At 47.6% G+C, this 13,178-nt stretch overlaps 1 protein-coding gene across 3 annotated transcripts; it reads right to left on the minus strand.

Moving 5' to 3' along the window:
- Positions 1-288: 288 nt before the first annotated feature.
- zc3h14 (zinc finger CCCH-type containing 14) lies at positions 289-9,267 on the minus strand. 3 transcript variants are annotated; one of them, XM_061754231.1, is made up of 17 exons: positions 9,109-9,267; positions 8,787-8,829; positions 7,797-7,911; positions 7,684-7,724; positions 7,447-7,570; positions 6,271-6,574; positions 5,334-5,512; positions 5,062-5,162; positions 4,818-4,976; positions 3,894-3,968; positions 3,526-3,634; positions 3,193-3,371; positions 2,865-3,003; positions 2,438-2,577; positions 2,280-2,362; positions 1,569-1,675; positions 289-513 (listed from the first exon to the last, which is right to left on the minus strand). In XM_061754231.1, the coding sequence occupies exons 1-17, from the start codon at positions 9,142-9,144 to the stop codon at positions 510-512; spliced, it is 1,938 nt and encodes a 645-aa protein (XP_061610215.1). In that variant the 5' UTR covers positions 9,145-9,267; the 3' UTR covers positions 289-509. The 3 variants fall into 3 exon arrangements, with proteins under 3 accessions (XP_061610215.1, XP_061610214.1, XP_061610216.1); XM_061754230.1 differs by having other exon boundaries at positions 2,280-2,577; XM_061754232.1 differs by lacking the exon at positions 4,818-4,976 and having other exon boundaries at positions 2,280-2,577.
- Positions 9,268-13,178: the final 3,911 nt, after the last annotated feature.

A 13,178-nucleotide genomic window follows, 5' to 3' on the forward strand; every position in this document is an offset into this window, starting at 1 on the left:
AGAGTATCAACAACAGGTAGCACATTTCGTTTGATTCAAATTAGGATTCCTAAACCTACACATTCAAACAAACGATGACATTAACTACGTAGAGAACAAAAATGGCATTTGAAAATTTAAATAAAATCAATCAAGTTCGTTGGTCCCCTTCTATTGAGGTGGGAAAATACACAGAATGCTCCTTTTTCCCATTGTTCAATTTAGGAACACTAATAACTAAAAGCAACATCGCACCATCATCATACGTGATTTTACCGAAATAGAATAACTGAGATAAGAAAGCAGAGCTTGTGTTTTTTTGCATCAAGTATTTTAATAGTCTGACAGCTTTGGCCCAAAAAACAAAACAAAAAACAGCAACTTGCAAAACTCTTCTTTTAAAAATGCTACTCACAACGCCACAGATGAATAAGAGAAACAATAAAAAAAAAAAAAAAACCACCAAATAAAATCCATGGAAGGTCTTGACGGGACATCTGCGGTCGTCACAAACTGAAGTCGAGACGTCATTAGCTGAGAGACAGAAACAGCTGTGTTAGCGCTTCAAAAGCTTTGAGACAAATCGCCGCTGTTGGGTGAAATCCTCACGTCTCCAAAATCACTTTTCAGGAAACTAAATCAATTTAAAAAAAAAAAAAAGGCCAGCTTGCTTTAATACTTTGACCAAAGCACGCAACTCTAATTACATCATCTTCCCAAACTTTCTCGAAGGCCTCTAGGCCTTAAAGGATGCAATAAACAAAAACAATGAGCCGACTACGCAGTCTAATGGGCAGAAATCAATCTGCACGCACCTACCTTCGTGGCTGACCTGTTCCTTCTGCACCGAACAGTTTCTTCCCTCTTGCCATGAACGTCTTAAAACAGTTAACTTACAATTCCATCGTAACATGCTGTCGATTTTGTCTTGAAATTGTCGTCACATCTCTGTCGGGACACGTCTACATTATTCGTGCACTCGCTGTAGTATTTGCATATCTGTTGTTGACCAATACTGGCCACTCGTGCTTGAGAACTATCTGCACAATTTGCACAATTGTCACTGGACCAGATTATTGCACTATTAGTCATTACAAGCGGCTCTAAATTGCCTGAGGACTCTGCATCATTTGGACAATGGTCAAAAACAAAAAAATAAAGTATCAGCATTACCAATAAGCGTTCATTGCCAGTGACTCCCCATCGTGTTTTTACATCTCACTTGGCAAATAATGATTTGGATTCTGAAGGATTACGAGAATCCATTTTTCTTTTAACCAAACAGGCTTATTGAAATGGATCTAGCATAACTATTCTCACTTATCGTAAAAAAAAATAATAATAAATAATCCAGACTTTCGATCTTGAGGTGACATAATGCCGCACAGCACCCGCAGAGTGAGGGAAGACAGAAAGTTCATAGATTTGTTCTCAAGCTATTTTCTGCACAATGTGTAAAAAATAACAGATGATGTGGGGACATTAATAGTACGGATTTGTAATATGATTCTTTTTTTCAAATTAAGCGTATTTGGACATAGGAGGTTCCCAACCGACAGCGTCGATATTGGATAAAGGTGGTGGGTCACCTGCTCTGTGTCTTGGTCCACTTCAGGGCGTGTCTGGGAGGCACAGACGCGCTGGGGTGGAAGAAGGTGCAGCCGTCTCGGTTACACTGGCCGGCGAAGTGACACGGCTGCCGGGAGAAACAAAACCAAAGTCAAAATCTCTTTGGTTGGTGCTCAGACAAAACATGGCAGGAAAGCAGATTTGCTGGCACAATAACAAAGCAGCCTATGGCACCGAGTGCTGGCGTGTTTCTATGACAACAAGAGCATGAACTGCTACACCAAAAAGTGGAGTCCAACCAACATTTTCAGTAAAAATACACCTCAAAAGTGTAAGTAACCCATCGAAAGGCAGAGACTTCAGATCAGTGCGCATCCACAATTGTGCTTGTTTTTTTCTGACGTGTCATGACAATCATAGATCAGGAAATGGAAGTTACTGCCACACCGGAAAAGGTCCGAATGAAGAGTGACAATGACCACAAAAGCTTGCCCCCCAAAAAAAACCAAACATTTTTACTGTTACTCTGTATTGCAACAAAGAATGTTGTACAGTTGTCTTCATGAAAGTTGGAGAAACCATTTTTGGACTATGAGGAGATTTCAGGTATTATTCCAAACAAACCAACATGTCACTTGCACGCAGGACAATAAAGCCAATCAGTGTTTCGAAATAAGACAAATAGTTTGTAACAGGCGCTCATTAGCGTGCCCGATAAAAGAAAGTGTTACCTTAGGATGATAAAAAGGGCAGTCCATCTTCTTGCACTGCGGGAAGAAGCGGCACGTGCTCGCCGTTTGCGCCGGTGGTGCGACTGTCGGGAGGGCAAAGGGCTTTTGCGTTAGGAACAGACGACGACGGGGGTTTCCGAAAGATTTGGGCGCAGCACCTGGCCGGGCGGGCGGGGCCACGGCGCCCCTGCGGCTCACGTGGGTGTACGGACAGTCGGGCTTGCTGCACCTGCCGTCGTATTTACAGTTGGGGTGGATGAAACGGCATTTGTCGCCGAACTTGCACGTGGGGAACGTCCTGCGGCACAAACGCAGCGTTTGAAGCAGAAGAAAACAAAAACATACAGGCGACTGCTGCTATAGCAAAGTCATCGAAGCCATGCTTTCCTTTCCTCAGTCATTTTAGATGATGGTCTCTCAAGACCTTTGTCATATGTTGAAGTTTCTTTAATAACTGTCGACTATGTGGGACAAAAAGTTTCGATATGGTCTCTGTATAGCGCATCTTTGCACTTGTAGCAGCCGAGCCTGGATGCGTGCCCTGCGAAAAAGGGCTCGAGTGTTCGTATTAGCGAAAGCACGCACTTGCACGTTCTGGTCGGGTGATGATAGGCGCACTCGTCTCCGCTCTTGCACACCGGCCAGAACTTGCAGCGCTCCATCACTTTCTGCTTCTTCAAAGGCGCCGAGTCGACGTCGAGCATCTCCGCTTCCGTGGCGCCCACTGATCAAAGACACGTGAGGCAAAACAACGCATTCTTGTGATGGTCGCAACAAATTACAGGTAACGATTACCCAATTTATACCGAGCAACAACTTTAATCAGCATACTACTGTGAAAGTCAAATGAATCAACAAGCTGATGTTTGTTGTTTTAAAACAGATCTGACACGAACGAAGCTTATTTCTCGACCTCCCAGCGACAGGGCCCCTTGCAGTCTTTGAAGGACGCCGACTTTGGATTTGGCAGGCTTGGAGGGCGGCCTGACGTCGTCCAGCTCCACGTCCGACTCCGCCGGGTTCCCCGGCGGGCTCGGGACCCCCTCCAGCGTCACGATGAACTTGGGGCTGGAGGAGAGCTCCTTCTCCTTGCTGGTTGCAAATGACAAGACTCAAAATAAATGGCAAGCGGAAACCCGTTTACTGGATATCATGCGCATGCCAAAGCAACAAATGCTTTTCGGAAAAGGCAAAACTAACGAGAAAAAAACAAACAGACAAGGAAAACGGACGGCGGCGAGCGCACCTGGCTTGCACGGTGCGCGGGAGAGCGGGCTCGTCCCTCCGCTTGCCGTCCGGCTGCGGGCGACTCACGATGAAGGAGCGCGTGTCGAACTGCTTCGTCCCGCCGCCCGCTGCGCAGAAAACACGAACAACGCTTCTGCAACGACTCATTGGACTGGTTGCCAGGCTAATAAGAGTCACACACGCACACATTCTCACCTTTGGACAATTTAGTGTCTTGGCTGACGTGTACGCGCACGCTTTCAAGCACAGAGAAAACATGCGAGCCTTTAAACCCGGACCCTCTCAATTGTGAGGCAGATGGGGACAACCACTACGCCATAATGCTGACCCGAGTACAACGGATTCAGTTGAAAAAATCATACTCACAATCATCACTCTTGTCTCCATTGTCGCGCTGTGTCAAGTCTGACGGCGCATTTGAAGCCGCAGATCTGGCTGGAGCTGATAGGAGACGTTCGTTACTTTCGCATTCCGGCAAGCAACCGAGCGCCAACGATTCACGAATGTGAAAACTATTCAGAGATTTTTTGCATTTGGCGACTTCCTGATTAACGGCGGATGGAAACAAGACGGGAGGTGCCAGAATGATTCTGGGGGTTGGTATCATATTCACTCACATGCTTAAAAACAGAAAACAACTAAGCAGCCTCATCAAGACCATTACCCAAAATGGAACACAACTGGTTGCTGCACAGTCATTGTTGCTTCACACACATTTTACATTCTTGTTTAACAAGTCATATGGTCAACTGCGAAAAAAGCCTCGTAAAAGCACGAATTGGTGACCAAAGTAAGAATGGAAAATCCTTTGCAGATGAAAGCAGATGTTTACAATTACACCATGAAAATCAGACCAATAACGGTTTAAACGGCAGCAGTAAAGCTCATCTGGGACATTTGGGGCTTTGGAGACAGACGGCGCGGGTTCGAGTCCCTTGCTTGTAGATGCCACAAGATGGCAGCAAAGCAGTAATTCTGTCCAAATGAGGGAGTTGCGGAGTTCAACTCGCTTCAACAAAATACTTTGACAGCAAGATGTTACAAGATGATTTTTGTCCAAACCAAACTCCTCAACTTACTTCAACATTGTTACATGACACCAAGATGCCACAAGATGGTGCCAAAGTAACGGTTACCACAAAATCAGCAAATGGGTCACTTTTTCCGTCAATAACAGAAAATTGTCCGTCCGCGGCACCCCCAGGAAAATCTGCGAATGTGCATTCACAAATGGCGAGCCCCAAATACACGGCGGTTGACTGCATGCAGGACATGATTGGAAGCAGATACCGAGAGCACTGCCGGCGGGCCGCTCTTCGGGCGTGTACCCCGGCCCCCCGCCGGCCTCGCCGCGCAGGTGCCGGCGCACCAGCTGGACGGCGGCCGTCATCTGGTCGGCTCGGGCCGAGCGGGCTCGCGGGGCCACGGGAACCGTCCGCCTCTGCGGCGCTGGGGGCGGGCGGGGCGAGACGGCAGTCAGGTGACGTGAAGACGGGAAGCAGAAAGGTCGACGAGGGCACGACGGGGGACCTACCTATCGGGAAGGCGGTCGTCTTGTTGATGGAGTCCTGCGCCTCGGAGATGGCCTTCAGGATCAGATTCCTGTTGGCCTGCTTGGCCGGCGGGAGGGTCGGCCTGAAACAAGAGAAGGCCGATCGACGTAAAGGCCGCGGGCACGCTCGCACCGCGTAAGGTGATAACAGGGTTCCTGCGCATTTGAGATTTCAAAATCCCACACTTGCGTAGCAAACCTGTGACAAGTGTAAAAGGCACAAGAGAGCGAAATGAATGGAAAAGCAAACTGACTTTCGTTCCGGTTTGGACGGTAGCGACACCCGACTGGACAGGCCTCGGCCCGCGTAGCTCGCGTCCTCGTCCTCCTCCTCGCTGTCGTCGTCCATGTCGTCGCTTTCCTCGTCCGAGTCGCGGTTCACTTGCACCACCGAGCTCACCGCGGGCGCCTTGCGTTTCCGCGACAACTCCTCCTGAAGACCGTCGACAACATTCTTACAGTTTTTTCAACTGATCGTTGTCGTCCTCATCCAGCGGCCGGGGGCATTTATTTACTCAACGCTATAAAACATCAGCCATCTATTAGGAGTAAGGCATTTACTTCTAGTCTTTAGTTGTGCCAACATTTTTATGCATGTTTGCCAATAAATAATGTTTCGTTGGCAATGACGTAACCTCCAGCTTCACACGTCAAACTGTACCATGTTTTTTTTTTTAAACTCATTTTTGATGTTCCTATGCATACAGTACAATAATGAATATTTCATTAGCAGTGAAGCAGCACTTTATTCAGCTTTACAGATGCCACGTCAACAAAACATTTTTTTTTAACCTTGTATAATGTCCTCCTGCGGTATAATGTCCTCCTGCGGTCGAAACTAAAGTTTACACAATTCATTAGAAGCCGTGACAATAATTTAACATTTGATTTAGTGAGTGGGATTGGCAGAATTGTTCACTTGCCAACCCGTTTCGTCGGCGACAGCCGCTACCAAGCGACACGGACAAAAGTATGGTACGACGCTTACCTATTGTGCAAAATAAAAGATGAATTTCAAAATAAAGCAGCACTCTCCATTTTGAAGTACAGCTTTAAAGAGGCCACATGAGCAGATCAGAGCACATTTTATTCGACTCTCACGTCATGTGCTTATGCAAGCCTCTAATTGATCTTCCTAATTTACGAGCACACGGACAGTCTTCGCAAATCATCGCCAACCAATTCTCGTACCTTGACGGACCCGCCCTTGGAAGTTCTGCCGCTCCCGCCGTCTTGATGCCGCCCGTGCAAGGAACCTTCTGCGGAACGCGACGCGTTGCTCAGCTTGCTCTGGCCCGGCCTGTAGAGCTCCACGGACGGCCGACCGGCGGCGCCCCGCGCGGCCCTCGGTGCGACGGCCGCCTCGGCGGGGTCCTCGCCGAAGTCGTCGTCCGTCTCCGGCTTGATGTCGATGACCGCCTCGGAGGGGAGGAGCTCCACGAGGGGCTTGACGGCGGACGTCAGGCGGGACGAGCCCAAATCGGCGCCGGGCCTCCTGTCGGCAAATACAGCGACAGCCGGACTCGAGAGTCAAGGTGGAAACTGCTGCAGGCAATACGGGAAGTCTGCGCGTCGAAAACCGCTGGCAGTCAATCGGTTCACCGGGAAAAGCAGCACGACGTAAAGAAATAAACTGCTTTTATGAAATGAACTAACCATTGGATGTGTGCCTTTAAGGGGCGTGGCCTATTGCATGATGTCAGAACCCGGAGTCCGATTGGCCAATTAGGCTCCGTTCGCACTGCGGGGCATGATACGCAATTCCGATTTTCTTTTGGTTAAATCCGATCTTTTCACGCAGTGGTTCACGTTACAAAAACAAAAGCGAGGCGGCTTGTCGATGCGGCGCGGCCCCTCGCAGAGGTCTCGCCGTGACGCGTTTGTGGCGATTTGGAGGATTTTGTGCAACCGAAGCCAACATTTTCTTCTCTTTATCAGTTCTAAAGCATCTTCTTTTCTGCTGCTTCGCCCGCCGTTACCATTTTGCGGCGCGTCCGTTTCGCCGAACAATTGTGACGTTTGTCGCCTTTTGATGACGTATTCGAGCGGCCAGACTGCACTCGCGTGGGATACATAACCGATTTATGTCCACATACGAAAGAGGCCCGGGTCGGATATGGGGGGGGGGGGGGGGGGAATTCCGGAATTGACCTGCAGTGTGAACATAGCCTTCGTGTGCGTGAGAGCTTTTGGACGCGAGTTGCGGCCTACAGCAGCTCCTTGCGAGGCTTCTCATTTTCTATTTGTGCGTTTGGCTGAGAGCACGTCAGAAGCTGGCTCATAACTAACATTTTGGCCGGCAACACAAATAGAAGTCAAGGTACCCTGTAAAGTTCAGCGTTTTGTTCATTTGTGCATTTTCGTCACCTGCTGTCGTGGGAGGACCTGCGCGATTCCGTCCTGTCAGAGCGAGGGTTGGACTTGAACTCGTCCGTCCTCGTGGCAGGCACGCTGCCGATTGACTGCGGCTCGTGTCTGACGGAGGAGGGCTCTGCAATGTATAAATCCGGATTGTGACTTGACTCGAGTCCACGTTAACCTATGCTGAAGTCTCCCATACGGACAAGATGATGGGATGCCCGCAAGATATCGAGTGTGACCTACCCACTGCAACTGTTCTTAACTTCTCCAGGACGCCGTGCAGCCTCAAACGAATCAAGCGATGTTATTAAACGACAGAAGCCGCACAGAAGAGCAAACAATTTGTGTCGTCATACCAGGCTGTGAACTTGACGGTGTTGTTTCCCAGAAAAAGCGAGAGATCGTCCGCCATCTGCTGGGAGGTTTTCTTGTTGGCGACCATCACCATGATGTAATCCGGGAGTTCCTCGTCTGTCAAGACCCAAATGGAAGTCAAGCGCAGCGTTTGGGTAAGCTGTTGTGCGATTGTGTACACCGGGCCCTCGGTTTACCGTGGTCCCGACGTACGAGGTTAACAACAACACGTGTGTGGAACTATTTGGCGTAAGAATACATCATGGGGCACGAGACATGATCTGTTACCACTGTCCCTATTTTACTTCCACTGATATTTTTACGCCGGCACAGTGCCCAGTGAGCACACCTGCCCCACAGGTGTATTGGAGACTCTAAATTGCCCGTAGGTGTGAATGTGAGCGCGAATAGTTGTTTGTTTATATGTGCGATTGGCTGGCGACCGGTTCAGGGTGTACCCCGCCTCTCGCCCGAAGGCAGCCGGGATAAGCTCCAGCAGCCCGCGACCGGCGTGAGGATAAGCGGTAAAGAAAATGGATGGATGATATTTTTACCTGTGTGCATGTGTGTTGGGAGTGGATTGATTTTAGCGGTGTAAAACACTTTGACTTGCATTTCATTGTTTGAAACGTAAAGTTTACTTGATTGCGATATTTTCCGCATATGTATTTGTGTAGCCCTTAATCACAAAAGTTGACAGAGACTGACGTCATCCCCCGACCTAAACCCGCCAATCGGGCAAGCAAAAATGGCAACTTGACGAAAAACTACGGCGCGTTGACTAACTGAATTCGTTCCTCCAAGACTGTTTGTGATGCGATGTGATGTAAGCATGTGTTTCAAGGGCTACTTGTGAACAATCCATGTTTATTGTTCTTAAATTCCACAAACGTGGGTCGCGGTGTAAAAACAGTCGCGAGCCACTTGCCTGCAATTCTGACTTCATGTACGAATGCGTTCGCGTTCGCGTTCGCGACGGCGCTCCGACTTACCGATGTAGGCGCCGAGCTCTTGTAGCTTGCCTTTGATAGCAGCCTGCAAACAGAGCGCAACACAAACCGGTTACAAGGCTGCGCCCATTGAAGACCTTCCTTCCTCTTGTGCGGCGGAGCCACGACGCGCCGCCAATGTCGTGCTTGAGCTCGTTGGAAACACAACGTACATATCGACAACTTATTGGCTTGTAACCGAGCGCCCTGTTGCCATTTTGCCCGGCAACCGACTCATGCCGCAAGCTAAGCAACGTCGCCACCACAGTTAGCAATTAAATCCGCAACTTCCCTGTCACGCATCCCGTATGTTCTTGCTACTCACTCTTATTTTCTTGCTGATTTCCGTCCCTATCTCCATGGCTGCACTTTAGAGTGAAAGTGGACGTAGACGAGCTACAACGTTAGCAACCTGCTAGCTTCGAGCGCTAACCACCGGAACGACGTCACAGAGAATGGCGGAAGGCGGAAGGCGGCAGGAGTGGAGGTGGAATGGTGCGTTTCCGTTCAACCATGAAGCGGGAAAACAGTTCTAATGAACAGCTGTAGTTAGCCTTTTTTTTGTTGTTGTTGCTTTTATCACGATTCGACGACGAGGGCATTTACTATTTATACACGAAAATCTTAATTGACTTTGAAGTTATCGAGTGTGTAAGAGGTCACATGGCCGTAATTGTGGTTGTAACGACGGACCTGAATGCGTCCTAGCAGAACGTTGATCCCTGCAAAATCTGCACAGCGACAGGAGAGGGCGCCATATTGTTCCCCAGCTTGAGATCTCGTCATGGCCAGTTAGTGAACTATAAAAAGTAGACTCCAAATAGTTGTAATTAATTAATTAAAACAAGACCGTCAAGAAGGGGCTGGTCGTGCGTTGACGAGTTTAAAAAATACAAATAAAAAAAAAATCAATCAAAATTTTGACTCAAAACTGAGTTGGCCCGCTGTAGTTCTCAGTGGCTCAACTTGAGTGAGAAACGTGAAGTTGGTAATAATGTAATCTTTCCAAGATTTCCATTTTTTGTTTTAGTTTTATATTTTGGTAAAACTGTTGTTAGATCATTCACGGAAACTTTGAATGTCTTGTACTTCTTATACTTGCCACAAGATGGCGAAAGAAACACTGAAATACAGAGATAGGGTCATTTCGGGAAACTGCTCAATTTCACTAATTTATTGATGATGATCTCATACTCTGACTGGTAAACAGAAACCAAGTTTGAGGAATCTGCCTGTCCAAATACAAATCCAACCCGATAATAACGTAATAAAAAGTGTTGATTGCATTACAAAGTGTATTGTTGTAGTTTGCAGTGATGTAGTGTACTGTATGTAGAATGGCATTGTGTAGTATGTCAAGTAAAGTGAAAGAAAAGTTCATCTCCACGTGTTCTGCCCCAAAGATGGTTTCCCGTTTTGCAGCTTTTCACCAGTGGGAAGGATCTGGCCGGCCGTCTGGACGAGCGTCCGTCTAACGCTTGCCCGCTTGCCCGCTTGTCTGCGCCCATCAAAGCCAACACGAGACATCTGGCATCATAGGCCTTCTAATAAAGTGACCACCTTGATGTTTGTCTTAACAGTTCTTACGTACAGGCATTTATTACCCATCATGATGTTAGAAATGAAAGAAGCAAAAAAAGTGAAGAAGCAGGAAGGAGTTTCTGGTCCTCTTTGTTACTGTACTTAAGTAGATTGTTCAGGTATCTGTACTTTCCTTTAGTGTTTACTTATCTGATGACTTAAATGAGTTCAAATAAATGAGTTGAATTAGTATCCGCACTTCTACTTGAGTGCGAGTCCTTTTGCTACCTGCCACTTGTCGCGCCACTTAGTCTTTCGCCTCGGGGCCGAAACAAATGTTTGGAGGACGCAGTAACTTGTTTTCACCACTCGGGGGCGGTAAAACCAGCAATGCACCACAACCATGCGTGACCTTTTGACCTGATGGCCCTTAAACCGAGTGAGTTCAACTGGAATGTGACAAGTGTGCTGTAATTCTTTAGCTTTTCTGTAGTTTGACATGAGAATGTCAGAAAGCTTTTATTCAGATACCTGGGAATGTTTTTGAAATGTTTCTTATTTTATATTAGAAGCTTTTGTGGGTTGGATTCGATTTTCTTTTCTAACAGCTCCGCTGAGGTTTTCGATTGGCAATGGGCCAGATCGAGGACCCCGGGGCGGCGGGGGGCGTTGCGGACACGGCCTTCCGCGACACGCTTTAAATAAGTCAGCGAGGCGTCGCAAAGTCGATTGGAGCCCATTCCCGTGCGCCACACTCAGAGCCGTCCCTAATATTTTGGTTACCTCACTGATGGACAAGGGACGCCATAACGTGTGTGATACAACCGCAATAGCAGACGTAGTCGCATGAATAACTCACTGGCTGATCATATTACAGTTTAAAAAAAAAAAACATTTTCAACTGGCCGTCCGTTTTTTTCTCAAAAACTCACCTAAGGCAAGAAAAGTAGTGCTTTGCCACCGTCCTGCAGCATCTTGGTACCAAGAAACTCTGTTGAGGTAAGTTGAGGAGCTTCATTTTGACTAGAGTAGTGCTTTCCCGCCATCCTGTGGCCTCAATTAGTCACAGGTTTTCTGTCTTTGCACATTTTGAATCTCAAGGTGGAGGTGTACCTCACGAAATCTGCCATTACCAGATAACTATTAACCCTTTATTGCTCAGTGACTTGTTGTTGTTGTTGTTGTCGTCGTCAATGTCTTCCTGTCACCAAAGCGTTCTCTGTCAATTGACCGTCTGTTGTCGTACTCGAGCGGCTCCGACTACCGGAGACCAATTCCTTGTGTGTTTTTTGGACATACTTGTCAAAATAAAGATGATTGTGACTCTGAAACGATCCCGGTGCTGCAAACTGCCTCATTTCGGTCAATGGTACGTTTTGCTTTCACTCCAAGGTACTCCAAACGTTTTTGTGCGTTCTCCTCATTGAGCTCGCGATGACGCAGCATCTTGCTCAAGCACACTTTTGCATTTACATTGAACTGTAACAAACATCATCGCCTCATGATGTTATTCAATGACATCGTCGTTCTGTCAACTTGTTTTGCGAAGCGGGTGGCCCGTCATCACAACTCACTTTCTGCACGCTTTTCTTTTCTTTTGTTGTTTTTTTTTCCGGCAGGGTGGGGTGGGTTCCGTTTACGTGACTGTACGTGTGCACGTTATTTGTGTTAAGGGTCCTCACACGCTGACCTTAAAAGTTAGGCATTCCCCAAAACCGCCGTAACAAGAACCTCCAGGCACGTCAAAACAAAAACTCTGCACCTGCAGTTTGCTTTAATGTCATCGTAAATGGGATTTTGTTAACTTTTACCCAGCGCTGTGTCTTGTAAGCTCATTATTTATTGAAAGACATTTCAAAAATGAATGAGAAAAAAAAGCAAAACCGAAGGATTTTGGTGGCGCACCAGGGCAGTTTTAATCTTCTTCTAAGGACCGAGCGTACGGGAGGCGGACTGACTTTGTTCTGATGCAAGCTCTGCGGCCGTTTGGCTTTAATTAGCGCACGAGCGGGTTGCCCGCGTCTTTTCTTGTCATTGCGGGGGTGACGACCCACACCGGGCCAGTTTAGCACTCACGCTGATGAGCTAATCGCTTTGATTTGCTCTGATATACGATACTCGCTTGCATTCAATCCCAGTAATGCGGATTATGATTAAGGAGGAAGCGGATGAAAACGTCGGCGTCGACAAAACTCGTGCATCGGAACGCACGCGAAAACCCAGAAAACGGCCGCGCCTCCAGATACGAGCCGTCTGACTTACGACTTTTTGAGATTCGAGCAGAGAGTCGTTCGGCCGTTGCTTTGACTTGTGAGCGGAAACTTGGAAACTTTTATTAGCGTGCGCAAAGGTTGGACCGAAGTATGATTCGTAAACTTCTCTCAGCAATGAACTCATTCAATGCTGTGGACGTTTTATTTTTTGTCAACTGGAATCTCACCGTTTACTGCCATCGACGTATACGGGAAGAAGAAGAAGAAGACGCAGTTCGTGGAGTAAATGGCCAAGACCTCGTGCAACAGCGTCGCTAATGATTTTCAAGAGATTTTCAATTTGACTTGACAGGAGAACGAAGGAAGCTGTCGGAGCGCCCGCCGGCGGCCGGCAGGGCTTGCGGCACCGCTGCCACCTGGTGCTCTCATTTCAAGTCTCACGTGTGTTATTGGTGCAAGAAATACAGTCCTTGTTTTAGCGCCCCAAAAAAATGGACATATACAAAGCTGACCAATGGAATGAGGAACCTCTGCCACCCCGACGCCATTCCAAAACACACATTTGCTATAGTTCAAACCAATTTTAGCATAATATTAACAGCCGTTTTGACAGATCTTTCCAGACGCAGACAATATTTAGTTCTGTGACAATGTAGACCAA

The sequence above is a fragment of the Phyllopteryx taeniolatus genome, chromosome 18 (genome assembly GCF_024500385.1).
Source record: "Phyllopteryx taeniolatus isolate TA_2022b chromosome 18, UOR_Ptae_1.2, whole genome shotgun sequence".
In the NCBI taxonomy this organism is placed as follows: Eukaryota; Metazoa; Chordata; class Actinopteri; order Syngnathiformes; family Syngnathidae; genus Phyllopteryx; species Phyllopteryx taeniolatus.